Below are 20,592 nucleotides of genomic sequence, written 5' to 3'. Positions count from 1 at the left end.
CAAAATAAGTAATTTTGAAAACGTATTAGTCATCACGTTATACAACTGTAATTTGGGGAGTAAAAGAAAAAAGGGCACTTGCTCCTTTTCGAATGTCATATTTATTACATATATTCTCAAAGTAGGTAATTAAAATCTGAGGTCTAGAAATATAGAAAGAAATAAAAACATGATGCTAATAAGGTATAATGTATATTAGTTTATTTAAACTACTGCATCGTTGGTCAAATAATATGCAAAGCTGGGTCTTGGCTCTACTGACTTAATGCATATAATAAAGGACTATGAAGCAGTGTCGTCTCATACCTTTCGTCTTAAAGGAGAAGTTACAGTAAGTGCAGTGGTAGGGGCGGACATCTGTGTGGGTTCGTATGTGTTTCTTTAACATGCTAGGTTTCTTACAGCGGATTCCGCATTCTTCACAAATGTACTTTCCTCTTCCCCTGCCTCGGACATATACATACTCTTCATTTGATTTATATCTAATTTAAAGAAAAAAAAATGAATAAAGCAACTGGATACTATGTCTTGGAGAAAATATTGATGATTAAAATTCAACCTAAAAAATAAAGACAAGGCACAATATTTACACTCAATCAATATAAATGTTATGCACATACAAGTAACAGAATATTCCAGCTTTTCAAAGCAACACAATATTCTAATAGCTAATTCAATTCAAGCTTTATTCAATACCAGGTTTAATTTTAAAATAGTTCCTAGTCTAAGTCACTTGTCTAAAAGTTTCGTTATTGTTAAATTCAGTTACAACTATCAGTACTGAAATATTTCTGAGCTTCATTTTAACTACAACTGGCTCTTATGATTTTTTTCACAACCAAATTCACAAAAGATATCAAATAGGCAATTAATTCATCTCTCTTAGCAGATTTTTTCCAGGCCATTCCTTATTATGAATCAATGTGAAACCCAGGGTTCACTCTGAAAATTTAGTGTTCAGCTGCCTCCTAGAACCTATAATGTTTCCTAAATAGTTATCATTTTCTTGATCAAAATGGAGTTATTTAACATAATACCTAACATATATTTTGCCATGAAGATTCTGTTAATAAGCCGAGAAACTCTGCAACATTTTTATAAAATTGGCACTAGTAAGTCTTCATTCACATGAAAGCAAATGTACATTTAAAAAGTAAGTTTAAATGTACATTTAAGAAGTAAAATTTGTACTTGCCCTCCATCAAATATTTTAATTCTTCTTGGTTCACTTTTGATTAAGGAATTTTCTTTATCTTGCTCACTGTTAATTTCAGAGGCATCTTTACTGCTGAATTCAACTACTGTGGACTTTTGATTACCTAATGCTCTCTGAAAGGGAAAAAAAAAAAAGAGAGAGACACTAATTTAATAAAGCTGAAAACACAAACACGCTGATGTTTCACTTGGAAATTAAAACACGGCAGAGTACAGTGCATAAGGTTAGCTTAATGGAAGGCATTACAAGGATGTAACAGCTTTAAAGGTCATTGCTTTCTCTCCTCCTTTATCTGTCGGAATCACAATGAACTGATAAATCTTATTGGACTTTAAAATTCCACCACATTCCAGTGACACCCCCAAATAAAGACTCTACAACTTCCCACCCTGGTATTCAATGAACCTAATACGAATTTAAAAAATAAACTAAATACTGTTCTTAGAGCTACCAATCACTCATATTACAGCCTAAGCATACTTGTTTAAGAGTTTACTCTTTAAAGATGGAAAAGAGCTAGCTACTCCTTATGGCATAATGTCACACACCCTGAAAAAGACGAGTAACTCCCCGTCAGTGTCAATGTGCGGTGAAGATAAAGAAGTAGCCCTGTTTCCCAATATTTTAGCCTCCTCTTCCCCATCATTTTAAACCATAGTTAGATTTCTTCTCGCTATCCTCTGCAAAGTTCCTGAATAGTGATGACTGTGAATTATACACCTCAGGTCAAAAGTTAGGTCTTGGCCTCACACTACTTAAATCTCTAGGAAAAAAGCACTGAACACGAGGATAATGAACAGTGTGTGCTTTCCCTGCCGAAACGCTGCGACACCATCTCATGATTTTATACAGCTGCACTATTCCCAGCCACTTATCTCACTCCCCGGTCCACTCTGCCCTCAAAGGCCCCAGGAGGCGGGCAGCGCTGGTGGATCACGTCCCAGTGAGGAGGGACCCTTGTCGAAGGTCAAGTGTTAACAGCAAGGACACCAACTCCAGTCCTCTGGCCAAATCCAAAATAAGGCCCAACTTTTCTGATCAAGGGCCTCTTGATTCCAGCCTCCCCGACAATCTTCCTCTAAGAATCACACCACCAAGTAGACAGCTATTGTACTGCGAGGACATAGTAACATAATTACAGAGTAACATAGTTAAGTGATGAGAAGGGGTGTGTACCATGAACAGAGGGCCGTAGTGGCCTCACCAAGAACTCCGTTGGGAAGGCCCGTCCTTACAAAGCCAGGGGCAAAGAAGAGCAGCTGGCCTGTCTCAAAAAAGTGGTGTGAAGAGGTAATGGCACGGACCCTGACGAGTACAAATGCAACTGTCTCCTCCTTTTCTGGCAAACACATCCGGTCTCCCTGCAATCTGGAATCTATATACGCACACCTTTCCTTGACTTTGTACCTTTAACAGCAGCAATCCTATTGCTTACCTTCTTCTCAATACCAAATTCTCCCTTATCTTTTGCTCACATTCTTGCTATCAGATCTCATTTCTGTTCACCAATGAGCAACACGCCAAAAGCTATACTATTTTCTTAGTGTATATGCTTAACTACTCTATCCATTATATGGTGTTGACACCTCATTTCTTTTAGCATCTGTCTATTCTTTTCCATTTTGAATTATAAAGACATCCACACTTGGGTGTGAGTCAACCTTCAAGCCTGAGCCTGGTGGGCTGCCGTCTATGGGGTCACACAGAGTCAGACACGACTGAAGTGACTTAGCAGCAGCAGCAACCTTCAAGCCAGTAGCCAGCCTCCCATGGTCACCAGTCCATATAGCTCAAGCCTCAGGGATATCAGGCCGTTCAGTCCTGATACCATGCTAGTCTCCTTTGTCTGACCTCTTGGCTCGAACAGTTCTCCTTGAAATATCTTCTTCCTCGCCCTGTGTGATACCACTTTCTCCTAGTTCCCCTCCTTTTGAAATTCTCTTTCAGTTCCAATGGGGGCTTTCTTCATTCATTCAACCCTTTAAATAGTAGGGATACTGGGATCCGTCCCAAGCCCCTCTCTCTTCTTCACACTCTTCCTGGGTGACCTCATTAACTGCATCTATGCAATTAGGATCTCTACACCTTCCACCTGGAACTCTTTTCCCAGCTCCAAATCTGGGTGTACCCTCCCAAGGCATTTCTACCAAGCACTCAGCACTGAAGGAGAGCTAGTTTTCATAGGTGCTTCAGGAACATAGATACACGAAGCTCTGTTTAAATTCTCATGCTCAAGTCTCATTTTCCACCTGATTTAGTAGACATAGAGGCTAAGCACCTGAAAATTAAATTCTGAGTGGTCTAGATGGACCCTCCTCCACTGAGAAAGTATCAAAGGCTCTCTACCACCATGTGCATTCCTTTGGTCTTTATTTCCATTTCCAACTTCAAACTAGGTCAGTGTCTCAAGCTTCCAACACCTGCTATTCATGCTGGACTCCTCGGGGTTCTATAAATGAACCACGTTCTTTTTCACTTCCACATCATTTGGCAGACTATTAAAATTTCTCATTTCTGTTTGCTTGAAAAAAAAAAAAAATTCTCTACTTTTTTTTCTTCCTTAAAGATTCAGCCAAAGTATCACGACTCTTGGAATATCTTCCTTATATTCCTTGAGTTACCTGCTAGTGTTAGAGACTTCCTTCTTTTAAAGTTGTATACACTTCTAATACTGGTACTGTGATTATTATCTTATTGATAAATAAATATTTATGAACCTGTATAACCTGTACAGATCAAGAACTTAATCTACAATTCTGAATGTCCAGAGTCCAACCTAATACCCTTATTTATGTATTTATTCTTAATCATTTAAATGATTTCCTCATTTTATAAAGCCAACAACTCTAATAAGATTTATTTCACAAATAACCCAAACTTAATACTTTTATGACTTTTCTGTACAAATCTTGACCAAATTAACTTAATTATCAAGTGTACAGTTATTTTGTGAATCTTTTCTCTAGGAGTAAGATGCTTCTTATAGCTACACAGAACGAGATATGAGATTAGCATGGTCAGCGGAGGGTGGTCAGATTTGCATAAAGCAAGGATGAATGGCTCTCTGCTTCTGTTTCAAAATGAAACAGAACAATCTCCAATATTCACATCTCTGTCCCCCTTCATTAGCAGGGACAAAGCATAAATGTAGTCTTCTGTCACCTAACAAGAAAAACAAATCCTTAGTATAAGAGACAGATAAAAGTAAAAATACGATTATATGTACCATTAGGACTTAAATTTCCGCCAACAGAAAAAAAGTGCTCAAGGCAGGTTATCATTTTCAAAATGCTTAAAGACAGAATCACTGAAGGGACTCTGGGTAATCTTGATCAATATAGCTCCCTAGGTAAACTTGTCACTTTCTTTCAAATAATTCTACACTTAGCACAGTTTGTCATTCAAAATTAAAATACAACCTCCAACTGAAATGTTTGCAGGCATCCAGACAGGTGGAAACTAACTTGCACAGACTCTTTCTGAAGATAAAGGATATTTCAAGTACCTTGCTTAAGTTGCTTTTCCACTTGCTTGAATAGACCAGTAAGTCTGACTTGAAATGGGTGGTTATTGCTTGACAGTACAGAGATTTTCCGGTCTTCTGCTTGGAGTTCAGGAGAGAAAGAGCCACTTTGGTCGGCAGGCCGAGTGGGTTGGGGTCACTGGCGCTCACGGTCCAGTCAGTGTAGGCCGAGGTTTTCTGGTCCTTCTGCGGCAGGTGCAGGGCCTTCTGTCTCATCAGGCAGCACCACGTGGAGCTCGTGGCCGTCTTCAGGCTGGGGAAGGACGTGGACGGCTGTGTGTCGCCAGCCTCACGCATGGAAGGAGTCGTGGCCGCAGGCTGGCTCTGTTCCTGGACGTTCGCTTTGTCGCCTGGATTTTTAATCCCTGGAGACTTCCTTTCTTGGTGGTTGTCTATGGATTCCAAAGGAGAAATGTGAGTTTTCTCTGCAGGCGCAGCTGGGTTTTGAACTGTCGGCGTCAGCAATGCGGCTGACGGGATGCTTTCAAATTCCTGCACTTCTTTCATGGGTTCTCTAGCCACAGGCTTGCAGTGTCCTGATGACACGTTATCGGCTAGTGACACAGCAGTCAAGTGAAGAGCCTCGGTACTGACTTCAGGGTGAGGAAAAACATCCTGCTCTAATGTCACAGCCTCAAGCGGCTCCGTGGTACACACCTGCCTCACCAGCACAGGCTTCTTCTGTTTGCTACCATCAGGAGCTCTTGAACCCACGGCTTCCAGTGGTCTCGTGTCTGTTGCACAGACAGCTCCGTTTTCATCCTTGGCTCGCTTCTGGTGCTTTTCCATGGCGATGTCTAAACTATTTGCTGGGGAGAGCATCCTTTTACTGGAAGCTGAAGATTCTTGCTGTGGGGAAAGTCTTCCGACAGACATCTTCGGTGTTGTGGGCGAGGATTCTGACGGAGATGGGTTTTGGCCCATCTCTGAAAAGACAGGTTGGCCGACGAGCTCTCCCTCTGGGTTTGGCAAAGCATTCCGGGGATCGTTTTGCGGTTTTGGTACGGAACTTTGTTCTTCGCTGATTGGCACCGTACTACGATTAGCCTGGCAAATCGGCTGATTGGAAAGATCCTGGGTCACTAGGATTTGTGGCAGAGCTGTGACTGCGGCGAAACAGTACGTGGAGACCTGAGTCTGCAGGTGTGCGGACAGCGTCAAGGACGTGGGCCCCTTTGGCACCTGACCACCGAGGGCCCCAACCTTCAGGGGTGGTGGAGGACACGAGTTAGATGTGGCTTCTGCTAATTTGGCTGGTAAGGTCAGTGAGGTTGCACGAGGGGTGGCCCCGGCTGCATCTGAAAGACCTTGCTTTGGCAGAGGTTGCACAGGATTAGAAGTGCAAGGCTGGCTCGAGGGGACTGCCAGACACTGGAGCTGGTACTTGGGAGCAAAGCAATCCTCACTTTTAGAAGGTACACAGCCACCACCGGGGCTTGCATCTGGTTTGACACTCTGCGTAGAAGACACCTGCAGGGACATGTGTGTGTCTGGGTGGCTAAGGGGCACGGGGATTTGATTCAACAAGTGTATACCTAGAAGCTGTTGAAGGGGAAAGAGGTTTGGAGAGTGGGAACTTGCCATTTCTGCTCGCACATCCTTCACTGGAGTCTGGGAGTGCAAAGTACTTGCAGGAAACTCGGCTGAAACTGTGTGAGTGAGCTGAGGCCCCTGCAATGGCACTGTGTTCACAGCGGGAGGGGCGATGGTCTGGAAAGATAATGGGTTCCCGGAAGCCAGCTGATTCTCCGGAGCGATGTTTAAAGAGATTTGCCGTATCAGTGGGCCCCTCCGTCTTTCCAAGAGGGGCACGTGCCCGGCGACCCCCACGCCGGAAGGGGATGTCGGAGGATGCGATTCAGCCGGTGGCGCCTTCTGAGATGGGGCGATGCTTCCACAGTCGAATGACTTGCTTCTGAAATCGGACACCTCCATGGACGTCTGCAGGCAGTGAATCTGTTCTGACGCAGCCCGCCGCATCTCCCGGTGACCCCCCGGAACACTCAGTGTGTTAGAGCCAGCGGGAATCAGGAGGAAGTCCGCTTTGTGCAGAAAGTCGATTTTGGGGGAGGCCTCGGTCTTAGAAACGTCCTCCACGTCTAAAGAGGCGGAGAAACTCGAAGTGTGCGATAAACTACTGTCCCTGCTAAGACTCCGGGAGAGCGTGGAGTCGAAACTCGACTCGGCGGAAGAATGCTCCATCTCGGCCAAGCGCAGCCTCTTCTTCTTGGGCGGCAGTTTCTCCGTCGGCAGCTTGGACAAGGTTTCACTCCGCTGAGGCCAACTGAACTTCTCCGATTTCTCCGCATCGTGGCCTTGGCTTTCCAGGTCCCGATCTGGCTCTTCGGTGACCAGGATTTCTGGGACTTGGATGCTGTGCTGCCGAACGAGTCTGGAGGGCTGTCCGAGCACATGCCGCTCACCTGAGATCTTTCTGGAACCGTCCTGAAGTTCCCCTCTTGGAGCATCGGACAGCGTGGGCTGAGACGTGTGCCGGGAAGGGCGGCCTTCTTCTTGGGAAATTCCTCTGATGCTCAGAGACCCCGGCTTGCCCGTTCTCAGCTCCTGGAAAGGCACGGGGGACGCGCTTTCGCCAGCATCCAGCTTGTCAAAGGCCCCGGGCCTGCTGAGCGAGTTTGTGTGCTGGATGACCGAGATGCCGGCCCCATGTCTCTTGGGCTCCGCCCTGTCCTGGGCAGCCGAACTCATCGGCTCTTCCAGGACGGACGACGGCTTTGGGTCCCGGGGCTGGTCGGGGCCTCTGGTCCCGAGCTGAATCTGCGTGGTCTGCCGCTGAAGGTTTCGAGGCTGCAGCTCGCTGGGTATGGCAAGGTTCTGCTGAGACAGGCTGGGAGCCGGGCCCAGCGCGCTCTGAGAGCGGGAGCCCTCGGAGCTTTTCGGAGGTGCTCCACTCTCGTTCTGTTGAAGTTCGTCGTCATCTCCGACGCTTTTCATTTTCCTCCTTTTCCGCATCTGGGTCGTCTGTTCCCATACCCCGGTGGCCCCGGCGACCCTGTAGTGCTGTGCCCCGCCAGGCACTGAGCTGTGCTCGGGGTCCCGCACAGCGACCTTGGTTTTTGGTCCGTGCAACTCTGAACAGTAAAATTTCTTATGGTTTTCAAAATTTTCCAGTTTCCGATACCTGTTTCTACAGGTCTCGCACTCAAACATGGTCCCTCGCCCTTGGTGAGACTTCTTCTTTTCCAAGTGTGAGCCCGGGGCCGGGGGCTTGCTCCTCGGGGCTGCAGTCTCCCCGGCGGGGCTGCCTCCAGGATGGCTCTCGTCCCAGGGCTGTCCGGCCCCGAGAACGTGGTTTTCGCTTGCTGAGGAGTCTTCCACCGCTGCTTGTCTCACCAGGGTGCGGGGATGTCCACTCTGGGTCACAGAAGGGTTAGGTCCTGGTACGAAGACATCATCATAGAAAGCCCCGATTTTGTCATCAAAAGACTGACTTCCTCTCAGTGGATGCGGGGCAGGGATGATGCTGGCAGGTACTGCGGAGTACCCAGTGGTGGGCATGGAATTACTCCTGGTGATGGGCAGGCAGTCGAGGGAAGGTACAGATAGAAGAAACACTTGCTTTGATTTCTCTGTGGGGGTGAAAGGGGACTTTGGTATATCAGAGCTTGAACTTGTTCTCCGTCCCATTGGTTTCAAGTCAAACTGAAAAGAGTCCTTAAAGATGTATGACTTGGGGGAATCGATGCTTCCCCGGCGGGAGAGGGAGGTCCTCCGGGGCTTCACGCTGTCCAGCTGCTTGTCATCCACCAGGGCTTCGTTGTCGGAGATGAGCTTCGAGATCCGCTCCTCGAGCGTTTTCGTAGCCAGCGGGGGGCGCATCTGACCTGGGAGGAGGGGTGCTTTTTCACCTGCTGGAACAGCAGAGGCTGCTGGTGTGCTGACCCGAGGGGTTGAGGGCCCGCTGTTCTTCGCAGAGTCCTGCTCTGGGGCGGGTAGCGTCCTGGCAAAGGGGGTGGGTGGACTCACGGTTTGGTCGGCGCTTTCAGATCGGGAAAAGTACCCCGAATCCGTACTTCCCAGGCTGCGAGGACTCAGCAGTTTTCCTTGCTGCTCTTGGCAGTAATCGGTGGCCTGCTGCCTCTGCAGCTGGGCATGCGCTGCGCCCACAGGGGACTCTGGCTTTCCGTCGGGCTGACTTGGGTCGCCTTTCTGATGGGCCTTCTCATCTGCCTCCAGGGAGGACGCCCAGGCCGGGTGGGACAGGACCCGGGTTCCCTGAAGGTCCTTCTGTGTACCAGGGAGCTCAGGCTTGGAATCCGTAACCTTTGGGCTGTCAACTCTTAAAGGGGACACGCTGATGGGGTGGACCACAACCTTTGGTAACTCTGCCACGGCCTGTGATTCTGAAGACCCATCCTGCAGTGCAAAGTCACCGACCACGCGCTCAGGATTGCTTGGAATGGAACCTGATTTTGGTAAAGCTTCCGAGCTGGACAGCATTCTTATCATCTGCACCGGCTGCAGGTCCACGGAGCCCGGGTCGTTCGGCCTTTCATCGCCAGCGCCGTCCTCTTCACTGTCTCCACTGTCTTCCACATCCGAATGGATGCTAAGTGCTTTGGGGGACTCGTGTGACACGAACAAGCCGCCGGCATCTGGCTGCAGGACGAGGCCCAGTTTGATAGTGTGCGCGTGGGACTTTTTGTGCTTGTACAGGTTGCTTTTAGTCTTAAATGAAAACCCGCAGGTCACGCAGGGGTAGGGGCGCTCCCCGGTGTGGGAGCGGATGTGCTTTAGAAGCACGCTGGGCTTTGCACAGGCTCGGTTGCAATACTCACAGATGTATTTTCCTTGCTTTTTTGGCTTCTGATCTTTCAGGAGAAGACTGCACATTTGCTCCACGCTGTGGTTAACCACAGCAGCGACAGGGCTCGAGTTGTAGATGGGCGTGGGGGGTGACTGTGTGGAAGGTGTGGGGCTCACCGGCACTGAGACAGCAGCGTCCACTTGCTGGTTGGAAGGGGTGACCTGAGTGCGGCCGGGGGGTGACGTGGCCGCGGCAGTGTAGACGTGTTCAAGCTGGGCGTTCTCCTGGCCCTGCAGGCTTGCGAGGGATGGGGGGAAACCCGAACACGCGGGAAGCTGCTGACTTTGTGGGCCGGGTTTAGGCACAGGGAGTTCGTGTATGTGATACGCGGGAGAGGAGGCCAGGACTACCGCTGGGTCCCTCCTCTGAGTGGCGGACACTGGCCCGGAGGGGTACAAGGTCCGAGGTGGTAGCGGCTGCTCTGAGGGGGCAGCTGCGTCCGGCAGGCGTGGGTCAGCGGCCTCCCGCGGGCCGCCATGCAGGTGAGCAGGGGCGCGTGCGGTTTTATTTGGTCTCAGGTTTTCAATCTTCGCGGCACAGGGTGAGCCCTTCTGCGACAGGGTGCTCAGCTCTGGCTCCATGGCCTTCAGCAAGACGTCGAAGGCGGTGTTTGCAAACGAGGAGGGTGGGGAGCTGTGGCCGGAGGAGGCCGGAGCCTCACGGTGCTCAGCTTTGCCCTTGCTGGGCGGGGACCCAGGGTCACTCTTTCCCTCGGGGACGCCAGCCTTGGCGGGGTCGGGGCCCTCCAACCGCCATCGGCGTGGCTCCGACGGCTGCAGCAGAAGTGGGGGCTTGCGGGGGCAGACGGGGCCGGGCTTGGGGGCCCCGGCGGTCAGCCCTGGGGTCTCCCCGTTGTGTTTGGTCAGCGGCCTCCCCCCGGCCTTCGCCGGGCTGTGGCTCTGCTTCTTGTGGGGCTCCGCTGCGCCCGCGAGCAGGGGGAAAGGGGACTCTTCGGTATTTTGTCTGTGTTTGGCCTGAAGAGGATTTCTCAGAGGGGATTTTGGTATTTTTTTCAGGTGATTCTCTGCTACAATCTTTTTCCGTTTCACACCTTTAAGCGATTCGGAAGTTCCTTTGATGCCAGCCTCTAAGAGTTCTGTTCAAAAAAAGGAAAAAAGAGAACCAATTGGTAAAGCGGTAGGAACACCAATTATGATTTTTTTTAAATTAACATTACAATCACGAGGGTGTTAGGACAACTGAAGAAGGCAGTTTAAGGAAAGCCCGTTTTGGATAAAACTGCATTCTAGCATTCTGGTGATATGCTGGCCATCAAAAATCTGTTGACCTTACTATATACATTTCTACAACACTGTGTTCTCTCTTGACCTCCATCTCACCAAGGTCCTGGGTGTTTTGTTTCAAAACAAAGTTATCCTCCACCTTCACCCTTGCAGCTGAGGACCCTAGAACAATAGTCTGAGAGAACTGGCCCACAAAGAAGAAAATCCAACTTTTTCATGCTGGGTATTTGTCTTTTCACATTTAGTATCTTTTAAAGCAAACGTCTCAGCAAGTTTCTAAAATAATAGCATTGTTCCAAAATAGGCAATACTGATATCCTTATGGGCTTCCCATAAGGATAGCTCAGCTGGTAAAGAATATGCCTGCAATGTAAGAGACCTCAGTTCGATTCCATATAATGATTTTTAGAGCAAACGTAACTCAGATGATCATGGGATATTCACTAGTAGAACTGTGATGAATTGCAAATATAGCAATTATATCCATAAACAAAAATATGAAAGTAAAATAATACACTTATTAGTGACTCTTCAACAACCAAATTTTAAAGTCAGAATGATGTAATGGCCTTTAGTAAAAAAAAAAAAAACCATTTTAATTGCAAAAAATATTCAATGGCTACATTTCTTTGCTGTTAATGATAGCTGAGTAGGTAGCTAGATAGAGCTTATTACAGGAGAGAAGAGATGAAACCACCTCCATTTCTCCCTGTGTTGAAATAAATCACCATTCAAATGGCATCAACCACCCATAATCGCTGTCAACTATTGTCAACTCTTGTATTTTTGAGCAATAATTGCTTGCCATAATTTAGTTTCTTTCGATTTGTTGGATCCTTGGGCACATCAACAAAAATTATTCAAGCTTATATTACTGACTTATAGGGAAGCCAGATACTGTAATTTCTCATTATTTTCAAATAGCTGTTACAATGCACCTATTTGAAATTCATATTAGACCCAAATGTCTACACCAAAATAACTACTTTGCATTAACTGAAGAATTTACATAAAATAAAAATTTCTAGTCATCTTGTGACATCAGTTTATGTGCGCTCATGTTTTAATTTAATGGAAAAAAAAATACTAATCCACTAAAGATACATTTAACCACTATAATCAGAGAGGCAAATAAAAGGAGGGAAGGTCTCATGATGAAAATACTTGAGCTAAAGAAAACTAGAAAAAAGAAAGGTATCAGTATTGTTGATAGAAGTGAAGTCACTCAGTCGTGTCCGACTCTTTGCAACCCCGTGGAGTGTAGCCTACCCAGGTTCCTCCGTCCATGGAATTTTCCAAGCAAGAGTGCTGGAGTGGGTTGCCATTTCCTTCTCCAGGGGATGTTCCCAACCCAGAGATCGAACCAATGTCTCCCACGTTGCAGGCAGATGCTTTACCATCTGAACCACCAGGGAAGCAGTATTGTTGATAACCTCTACAAAATGATGTTGAGCAAATCTTTTTGATTCTTCAACCCACTCAGTTATAAAATGGTATTTCCCCACTGGTTTTCCCTCTTCAGGACAAATGCAGGAACGTCAGTGATGTACTTGATGCCTCTCGTTAACTACACAAGCAAGAGGGCGAAATGAAAAATGATCAGCATCTCGGGTGAGAAGTTTCCCCATTCACTTCCCAAGAAGCTGGAGCTGGGCTGAAACAAGACAGCCACTAGGCTGTTAAAAGAGACGCAAAAACAGAGCAGAGCAGCCCCTTGGAGGAGCGGCAGTTCCCAACTCAGGCGACTCTCAGAGCAAAAACACAAAGAGATTTGAAAAAACACCTGTCCACGCCAAGCCCATCCACAACCCAGTGTGACCTGAGCCTTGACTGGGGTGAACATGTTTATTTTATATTTTGCATACTTTCTGGAATAAGATTTTACTTTTAGGTAAAGCTGTTTGTCCAAAAAAAAAAGTTAAACGATAGCTTACACTCCAAAGGAAAAAAAAAAAAAGCAAAAATTCAACTCACAGGCAAATTACCAAGAAATACCATAGGAAGTTTTAAAGGGGACATTCTATGTATATTAAAAAAAAAAAAAAGACAATTCAACTTTGTATTTTAAGAAAATGAAGTTGAGATGAAGGGGAAGGAATGACTTAAGATCCCTATTTCTTTATAGAGATCATTCTTCTAAATGTGAAAAAAAAAGAACACATTTTAAACAGATTTTATGAACCACCTTTCAGTTTTAAATGAAGACCCACTCATCTCTCTCTGATGAATGTTTAGAACATTTACACTCTATTTGCATAGTGGTTTTACTCTTTGTTCTTTGAATTTTAATACCTGGTGCTAATACACCATTTCTTTCCTTAAAAAAGCCTGTACAGAGAAGCCTGCTGACATCGTAACAAGTCATTTCTCCTCCTTGAGGTGACTTGCCTTTTTTCTGCCTTCCTGTCTGCAAGAACGTTTCTTTTCAAAGTCTAATAACAAAACTAGTAGTCAGCTCAGAACTGACCATGTACAACTTTCAATTATTTTTTTCCTGGAACACAATGAACCTCTAAAGGAGATACATTTAGTTTATTTCAGAAAAGTTTTATTATTTATTCAAATACATTTTCTGGCCAAGTTTTTTTCTTTGGGGTGCGCTCTTTTACATTACTGACATCAATTATCTTTGTGCAGGACCATGCTTATGATGACTTAAATTGCTTCCATCTTTGTGTTTCTCTCCTGCTTTTTCTAGAATTATCTAAAGCTTTTCCCCTTACATCAATAATTTGATTTTTAGGCCATTAAGTTCCTTGCTGTTTCAGTTTTATTAGTTTTGGAACAACATTGTTTTGTTCCCTAAGTTCTATATTTCCCATGTCATCTCATTTTATTGCCTCATATTATGTGTGACAGTGTGTGTGTGTGTGTGAGCGCGCGCGCACGCATGCGCTAATTGCTCAGTTGCTCCAACTCTTTGTGACCCCATGGACTGCAGCCTGCCAGCTTCCTCTGTCCATGGGATTTCCCAGGCAAGAATACTTGAGTGGGTTGCTATTTCCTCTCCAGGGGGTCTTCCTGAACCAGGGCTCGAACCCCAAGTCTCCTGCATTGCAGGCGGATTCTTTACTGTCTGAGCCACCAGGGAAGCCCACTGTGGCTTTAAATAAATTTATTATCTTACTAAGTTTAAAGAAGCTTAAAAAACGCTTTTGTTTCTGAGGTAATAATTTCTTTGAGGCTGAACTTTTGGTCCTTCTCTTCACACTCTCTCTGCTTTTCTATTACCTGAGATCATGGGGAATCACCGTGGGTAGCGTTCAATGGAGAATATGATCCCAACAGTGTTTTTCTGAGCTGTGTTCATGCTTCTAAGATTTTGTTGGATCTCCTTTACCATTCTCCTTGTTCAAGGAATACGGTTAAGGAAATAGGAGCTAAAGTATGACAAAGGATATTCTCACGGTTGGATAGAGTCAGGTATGGTGAACTCCACCCTAACAGTGTGTTCAAAACCCTGCCTGGATTGAAGGTGAGTCTCTTTTTCTGATTGACTAAAAAAACACTTGAGTGTGAACAACTTCAGATCTCTCCTGGTTCTGGAGACCTGAGGACCACCTGTTTTCTAACAACTGAGGTCACACTGGTGTCAGAAAGTCAAGACATCAGAGGGAGGGGGCACCGTTTAGAAGACCTTTCAGCAGTTCAGGAAAGGGTTAAAATGCTACTCTGAACTCAGGCGGTGACAGTGGACCCCTGAGCTGATTCAAAGCAAGAAAGCCTGAGAAAGGTTTGCCCAGGGTTCTGCTGAGGCTCCCTGTCTCTCTGGAAGGACCAAGACGAAGCTTGTTTTGGGGGGGAGGGGCATGTGGCTGGGGTGGAAATCAACTCAATTCCCATCCCACCAAATCTCAAGCTCAATATCCACATGTAGAATTATAAATTACAGCTGCAGACCCAGGACGAGGCATGTTCAGCAGGGAAATGCTAAGGCTAATAATGGCAGAGCCACTTAACATAATATTAGACATCCATTTCAAGTAATTACAAAGATTGTACAGCAGTATGAAAATGATGATGGATTAAATAGACATGCGCATATTCTTTTTTTTCCCTAGAGAGAGTATGGGCTAGAGGCACAGATCTGGGAGTATGCAGTGACTGCTGTTTTTCATAAAAGTATAGAAATGAGAAGCCAGAGAGAATATACGGTAGAGAGGTCTGCCATCAGAAATTTGGGTAATCCTTGCATTTAAGGGTGGGCTAGAAATGACAGTGTTCTTGCCTGGAGAATCCCAGGGACGGTGGGGCCTGGTGGGCTGCCATCTATGGGGTCGTACAGAGTCGGACACGACTGAAGCGACTTAGCAGCAGCAGCAGCAGCAGAAATGACAAGAATAATATCAACAAAAATGACAGCGAATGCTAAAAAAAAAAAGACAAAATACAAAACATGGGACAGTGGAGGGCCCAGGAAGCCACGGTAACTTACATGCAGAGTAAGTACATCATGAGAAACGCTGGGCTGGAAGAAGCACAAGCTGGAATCAAGATTGCCGGGAGAAATATCAGTAACCTCAGATATGCAGATGACACCACCCTTATGGCAGAAAATGAAGAGGAACTAAAAAGCCTTTTGATGAAGTGGAAGAGGAGAGTGAAAAAGTTGGCTTAAAGCTCAACATTCAGAAAACTAAGATCATGGCATCTGGTCCCATCACTTCATGGGAAATAGATGGGGAAACAGTGGAAACAGTGTCAGACTTTATTTTTCTGGCCTCCAAAATCACTGCAGATGGTGATTACAGCCATGAAATTAAAAGACACTCCTTGGAAGGAAAGTTATGACCAACCTAGATAGCATATTCAAAAGCAGAGACATTACTTTGCCAACAAAGGTCCGTCTAGTCAAGGCTATGGTTTTTCCAGTAGTTATGTATGGATGTGAGAGTTGGACTGTAAAGAAAGCTGAGTGCCGAAGAATTGATGCTTTTGAACTGTGGTGTTGGAGAAGACTCTTGAGAGTCCCTTGGACTGCAAGGAGATCCAACCAGTCCATTCTAAAGGAGATCAGTCCTGGGTGTTCTTTGGAAGGAATGATGCTAAAGCTGAAACTCCAATACTTTGGCCACCTCATGCAAAGAGTTGACTCATTGGAAAAGACTCTGATGCTGGGAGGGATTGGGGGCAGGAGGAGAAGGGGACGGCAGAGGATGAGATGGCTGGATGGCATCACCGACTCAATGGACGTGAGTTTGAGTGAACTCCGGGAGTTGGTGATGGACAGGGAGGCCTGGTGTGCTGTGATTCATGGGGTTGCAAAGAGTCTGACACGACTGAGCGACTGAACTGAAAGAAAAAGATGTGAGCAACAGTGTTAAGTATCACATTCAGATAAACAGGATGAGACATGAAGCTGCTAGCTGTGGGGGTCACTGGGATTTCATTCTGTCAATAACCTGAGTGGGCAGGGAAACAGATTCTCTCCTAGAGACTTCAGAAAGAAACAGGGCTCGGCTGATACCTTGACTGAAGCCGGTGAGACCATGTGGGGCTTCTGACCTACAGAACTATAGGATTAAGTATTTCTTGAGCTGTAATTTATTAGACAGCAATAGAAAATGAACACAGGTAGCCACTGGGCACATGTGACTATTTAAACTTAAAAATAGTCTGTTGCTCAGAAAAGGAGTTTGTATGTTCTCTGACCGCAACAAAATTAAATGAGAAATCAACAGCAGAAAGACATCTGGAAAATCCCCAAATATTTGGAAATTGAATAACATATTTCTAAATAGCGTAGGGGTTAAAGAGGAAGTCATAGGGGAATTAGAAAAATCCAAACAAATCTTCAGAGCACTAGGAAAACACGATAAGGAATATTTACCATGCCAATGATAGACAACACTCAAATCAAACACTAGAGAAATCTCTAAAGGTGGGGTCAACAAAAAGATTCTTGTAATAATCACTATGATTTTTAATCATTTCTCCAGATCTAGCCAATACAATAACAGAATTTTTAAAAATGAGATACAAATGATGGTAAGGAAGAAAACAGCATTATTTGCACATAACAAAGGTTTCCTAGAGTACCTAGGAGAAATAGCTGAAACTCTACCACATCTAATAAGAGTTTCAGGAAGTCAGCTGTCTACCCAAAACATACATGTATCTTTCACTCATACCAAAAACAGTTAGAAAATATAATGAAAAAAAATTCTATGTATAACAGCAATAAAAATAGAAAAATGCCTAGAAATACATTTTGCACAAAATATTCAAAACCTACAGAAAATTTAAAAGTTTTCTGATATGAAGGTGTTTACAAAATGAAGAAACATACATGTTCCTGGAAATAATCAATACTTTGAAGATATCAATTCTTTTCAAATTTATAAACTTTATACAATTTCAAACAATGTTTAAAACTTGCTTTTTAAAAAAATATGACATGATCCTTGTGTGACCGAGGTCCAGCTTCAATGAACCGGCTAGAAGCTGCCCGTTGTGAAACTTAGGGTTAGTTAATACCTCACCATACTTATTTATTCCACTATAAGCTGTCTAAATTTGATGAAATTTGCTTTTTCAGCTGTTCTACAAAATTATTTAGGTAAATGTGGCATGTTGATTTTTTAATGTGTTTATCTAACTGTAGTGACATTTTCTACAATGTGTTTTATCCATTCCATAAATAATAACCACATTGGGAATAAAAAAAATATGACATGACTCTATTCCTCACTTAGGAGAATAATATTCTAAATGAGATAATAAAATTCTGAAAAAGAATTATGTAAAGACATCTACATGGACAGAGATCAAATAGTATTTTCTCAAAATGAGATTAATGGTTAAACGAGAATCCGTAGAAGGACTATATATGTATTTAGTATATGAAAATGTGGCATATTTCAAAATAATTGGACAGAAGTAATAAATTTGAGAAAATAAGGTCCAAAAGTTTCCACAAACTCATGAAACACGTGAGCCTACAGATTCTAGAATGCTCTAAGTCACAAGCAGGATAGAGACACAGAAGCCACACCCACGCACGTCACCGTGAAACTGCAGGAGTCCGGGACAAGGCCCGAAAGGACTGCCTTCAGACGAGTAATAATTAGACTCGCAAGCAGACATCTCGACAGGAACAATGGACTCAAGGAAATAAACTGCCAGACTCAAATGTTATGCTTCTGTACTTGGATTAAACGTGTTTTTTCAAGAATGAAAAAGAAATAGACATTTTCTAATAAATGAAACTTGAAATAATTTGTCACAACAGACCTGCATTAATGAAAAATGATGATTCTTCATGTAAAATAAAATTATCCCTCATGGGAAGCTAGAGATGTAAGACAAAGTAAGTCCCAAGTTGATTAATACATGTAAAAAGAAAGATGAGTAGCAGCTGTATACAAATAGTAAAGAATACATGTGGACTCAAATACACGATAATAATAGCATGTAAATCAAAAGCAGGGTAAATGGACACACTCAAAAGAGAGGAAGGTACTAATGCTATGAATGCAGAGCTGCGAAAGCTTAGAGTCAGTATCTAATGCAGCAGCAACCTCTGGGGCACCACCCTGCCTCATTATAGGCATATAGAGAGAAGAGCAGAGTGGTTCGTGTGGTATCAGTGAAGAATAAGTTTAGCTTCCTAACAGAAAATGGATTCAGAGGCCTTGATAATGTTCCTAAAGGGGGATATACACTGCAAATCAATCAGAACAGAGCAGCAATTCTGAACAGGACCTCAGCCCTGAAAAGAAAAGCAGGAATGGGATATAAGTGGAATTTGAAGTCAGTTCCTCCAAGTAAGACCAAGAATCATTTACTTAAGGGTTTAAACAGTGCAGGACACATTAACTTTTATTGTATAACAAATAGGCAATGGAATACATTTTTAGAAAACTGTTCAAGAGAAATAGAAAAATAATTATAGGGTGAAGAAGGGAATCTGAATTCACCATTAACAGGCTATGACACAGAAAAAAGGCAGGAAATAGAAAAAGAATACAGATTTTAACAGAAAAGGAAAATGTAATAGAATAAACACATACTAAATTTTATATACTACAAAATCTTGGATAAAATTTAAAAATTCATAAAGTTTAAAAAAATCAAAACATGATGGGATTTGAGTACAGAGCTGGCAAATCTTTGCCTGTCACTGGAGTTCCATATTTTTAAATTCATCACATACATGTATTATTCACATACAACTAACGTGTGGTTCAACCCCAAAGCAAGAAGTTAGCAAATTAAGAACCTAACAAATACCTGCTTATTTAGCAATAACTTAAAATATAGATCAAAATCTAGCAGGTAGAGATGAAATAAATACTCAAAGTATTTATGTCAGTAATCATACAAAGGCAAATAAATACTGTGGAACTTTTTTATATATAAAAAGAAAATTTTTAAGCAGTCAATATAATTTCAGAGAAATGATTTTGATTGCAAAAATAAAAAGTAAAACCAGAGATATATCAAATTGAAAAATTTTAAAGCAGAATAAGTAACAATTCTGTTTGAAAATTTTAATTAAATAAAAAATCAACCTAATCAATAATAAATGTTCTCAGAAATGAGAAAGGGAAGGATACAGCAACAATAAAAATTATTTAAACTTATGAGAGAAGGTTATACTCTATCTTAAAATATTTGGATACTTGTATAACATACAGAATATAAGAAGTTATAAATACAATCAACCCAAGAAGGCACAAACTTGAACAGGTCTCTAATTAGCAAAGAAAATAACAGTACATCTCCTGAAGACATAGACATGCTCTTCTTCCCTCACAAACGCTTGACTTTCATATAGTAACGTTTCATATTAAATATAAGGAAACACTACCAATTAAGTCACAAAACAGATTTAATATTACAGGCCAGCCTGGGTGCTCAGAACAGCCAAATAAATATTTGCCCAGTGCCTACTATACACACCAGGAACCGCAGGAGGTGCCAGTGTATGATCTTGGGCAAAAGGGAACCGGAGGCTCATCCGTGTGGCAGGGGTGAGGCAAAGAGCTTAACGGGCTGAGATCTCGTCGGCTGTTAGGAGCTGTCTTCACACTGAAGAGACACAGGTAGCTGTGGAAGGGTTCTGTTACCAGTTACTAAGTGGGTCACTCGGTGCTATGTGGTGGGCTTCCGGAAAGGAGCCCACATAGGGGCCTCCGCGTTCTGGTGCAGAGCCGCACTCCCAACGCCATCTGCCAAAGCACGTCCTCACTCACTGAACATCCAGCTAGGCGCATATGGTACTATATACGTTTGCTCTCGTTTAAGTTTTGCTCAGTCCCCTTCCGGCCTTTTCTCACTCACCCACAGAGTCTCATTTTCTTTTTCCAAATCTCTTCTTGAATGAAATAGCTACTACAGTATCCCAAGCTTGGTGGTTGGTGCAGAATTCTAAATCATCATCCTTAAAAATTGATATTCTTCGTACATATAGCACAGCCCAACAAAACACATCTGAATAGTGAGACAGGAGTAGAAGAATGCTCTGTTTCAGTGAAATTGTCCTCTATTGCTTGCTTCCAATTTTTAAAAAATTTATTTTCTAAAATTCCTCGCAGCTGTTCACCTATTTCCAATTGACTCTGCCTCCCCCTTGCATTTATTTTCTGCTCCTTCTTCCCCAGAATTGTATCCTTCACTTCCATGTGACATAGGTATTGCCTTCTCTCATCTGAGTAAGCATGAGAAAAAGAACAAGTCCCCGTGTAGGCAACAAACGTCTGAGCCTGCCTCTTTTTTTTTCGTTCTTTTGCCCCATACATAGGTCACAGAAGCAAGGCTGGGGAAAAGCTTAAATAAG

The 20,592-nt window shown here is 43.9% G+C and overlaps 1 protein-coding gene across 8 annotated transcripts in view; it reads right to left on the bottom strand.

Annotated features, from left to right (window-relative positions):
- HIVEP1 (HIVEP zinc finger 1) overlaps positions 1 to 20,592 on the bottom strand; it is a 136,741-nt gene that overhangs the window by 26,946 nt on the left and 89,203 nt on the right. For all 8 annotated transcript variants that reach the window (XR_011462299.1, XM_070361289.1, XM_070361293.1 and 5 more), the window contains exons 4-6: positions 4,722 to 10,663; positions 1,196 to 1,329; positions 307 to 482 (exon numbers count right to left, since the gene is read on the bottom strand). Coding sequence is in view for 7 of the 8 variants with exons in the window: in XM_070361289.1 (XP_070217390.1) it covers positions 307 to 482; positions 1,196 to 1,329; positions 4,722 to 10,663 (6,252 nt within the window). In the remaining variant the exon portion in view is untranslated. The remainder of the gene's footprint in view (positions 1 to 306; positions 483 to 1,195; positions 1,330 to 4,721; positions 10,664 to 20,592) is intronic.

The sequence above is a fragment of the Bos mutus genome, chromosome 23 (genome assembly GCF_027580195.1).
Source record: "Bos mutus isolate GX-2022 chromosome 23, NWIPB_WYAK_1.1, whole genome shotgun sequence".
NCBI lineage: Eukaryota > Metazoa > Chordata > Mammalia > Artiodactyla > Bovidae > Bos > Bos mutus.
Note: the sequence above shows the minus strand (reverse complement) of the source record. Positions and strands in the feature narration are given on the sequence as shown.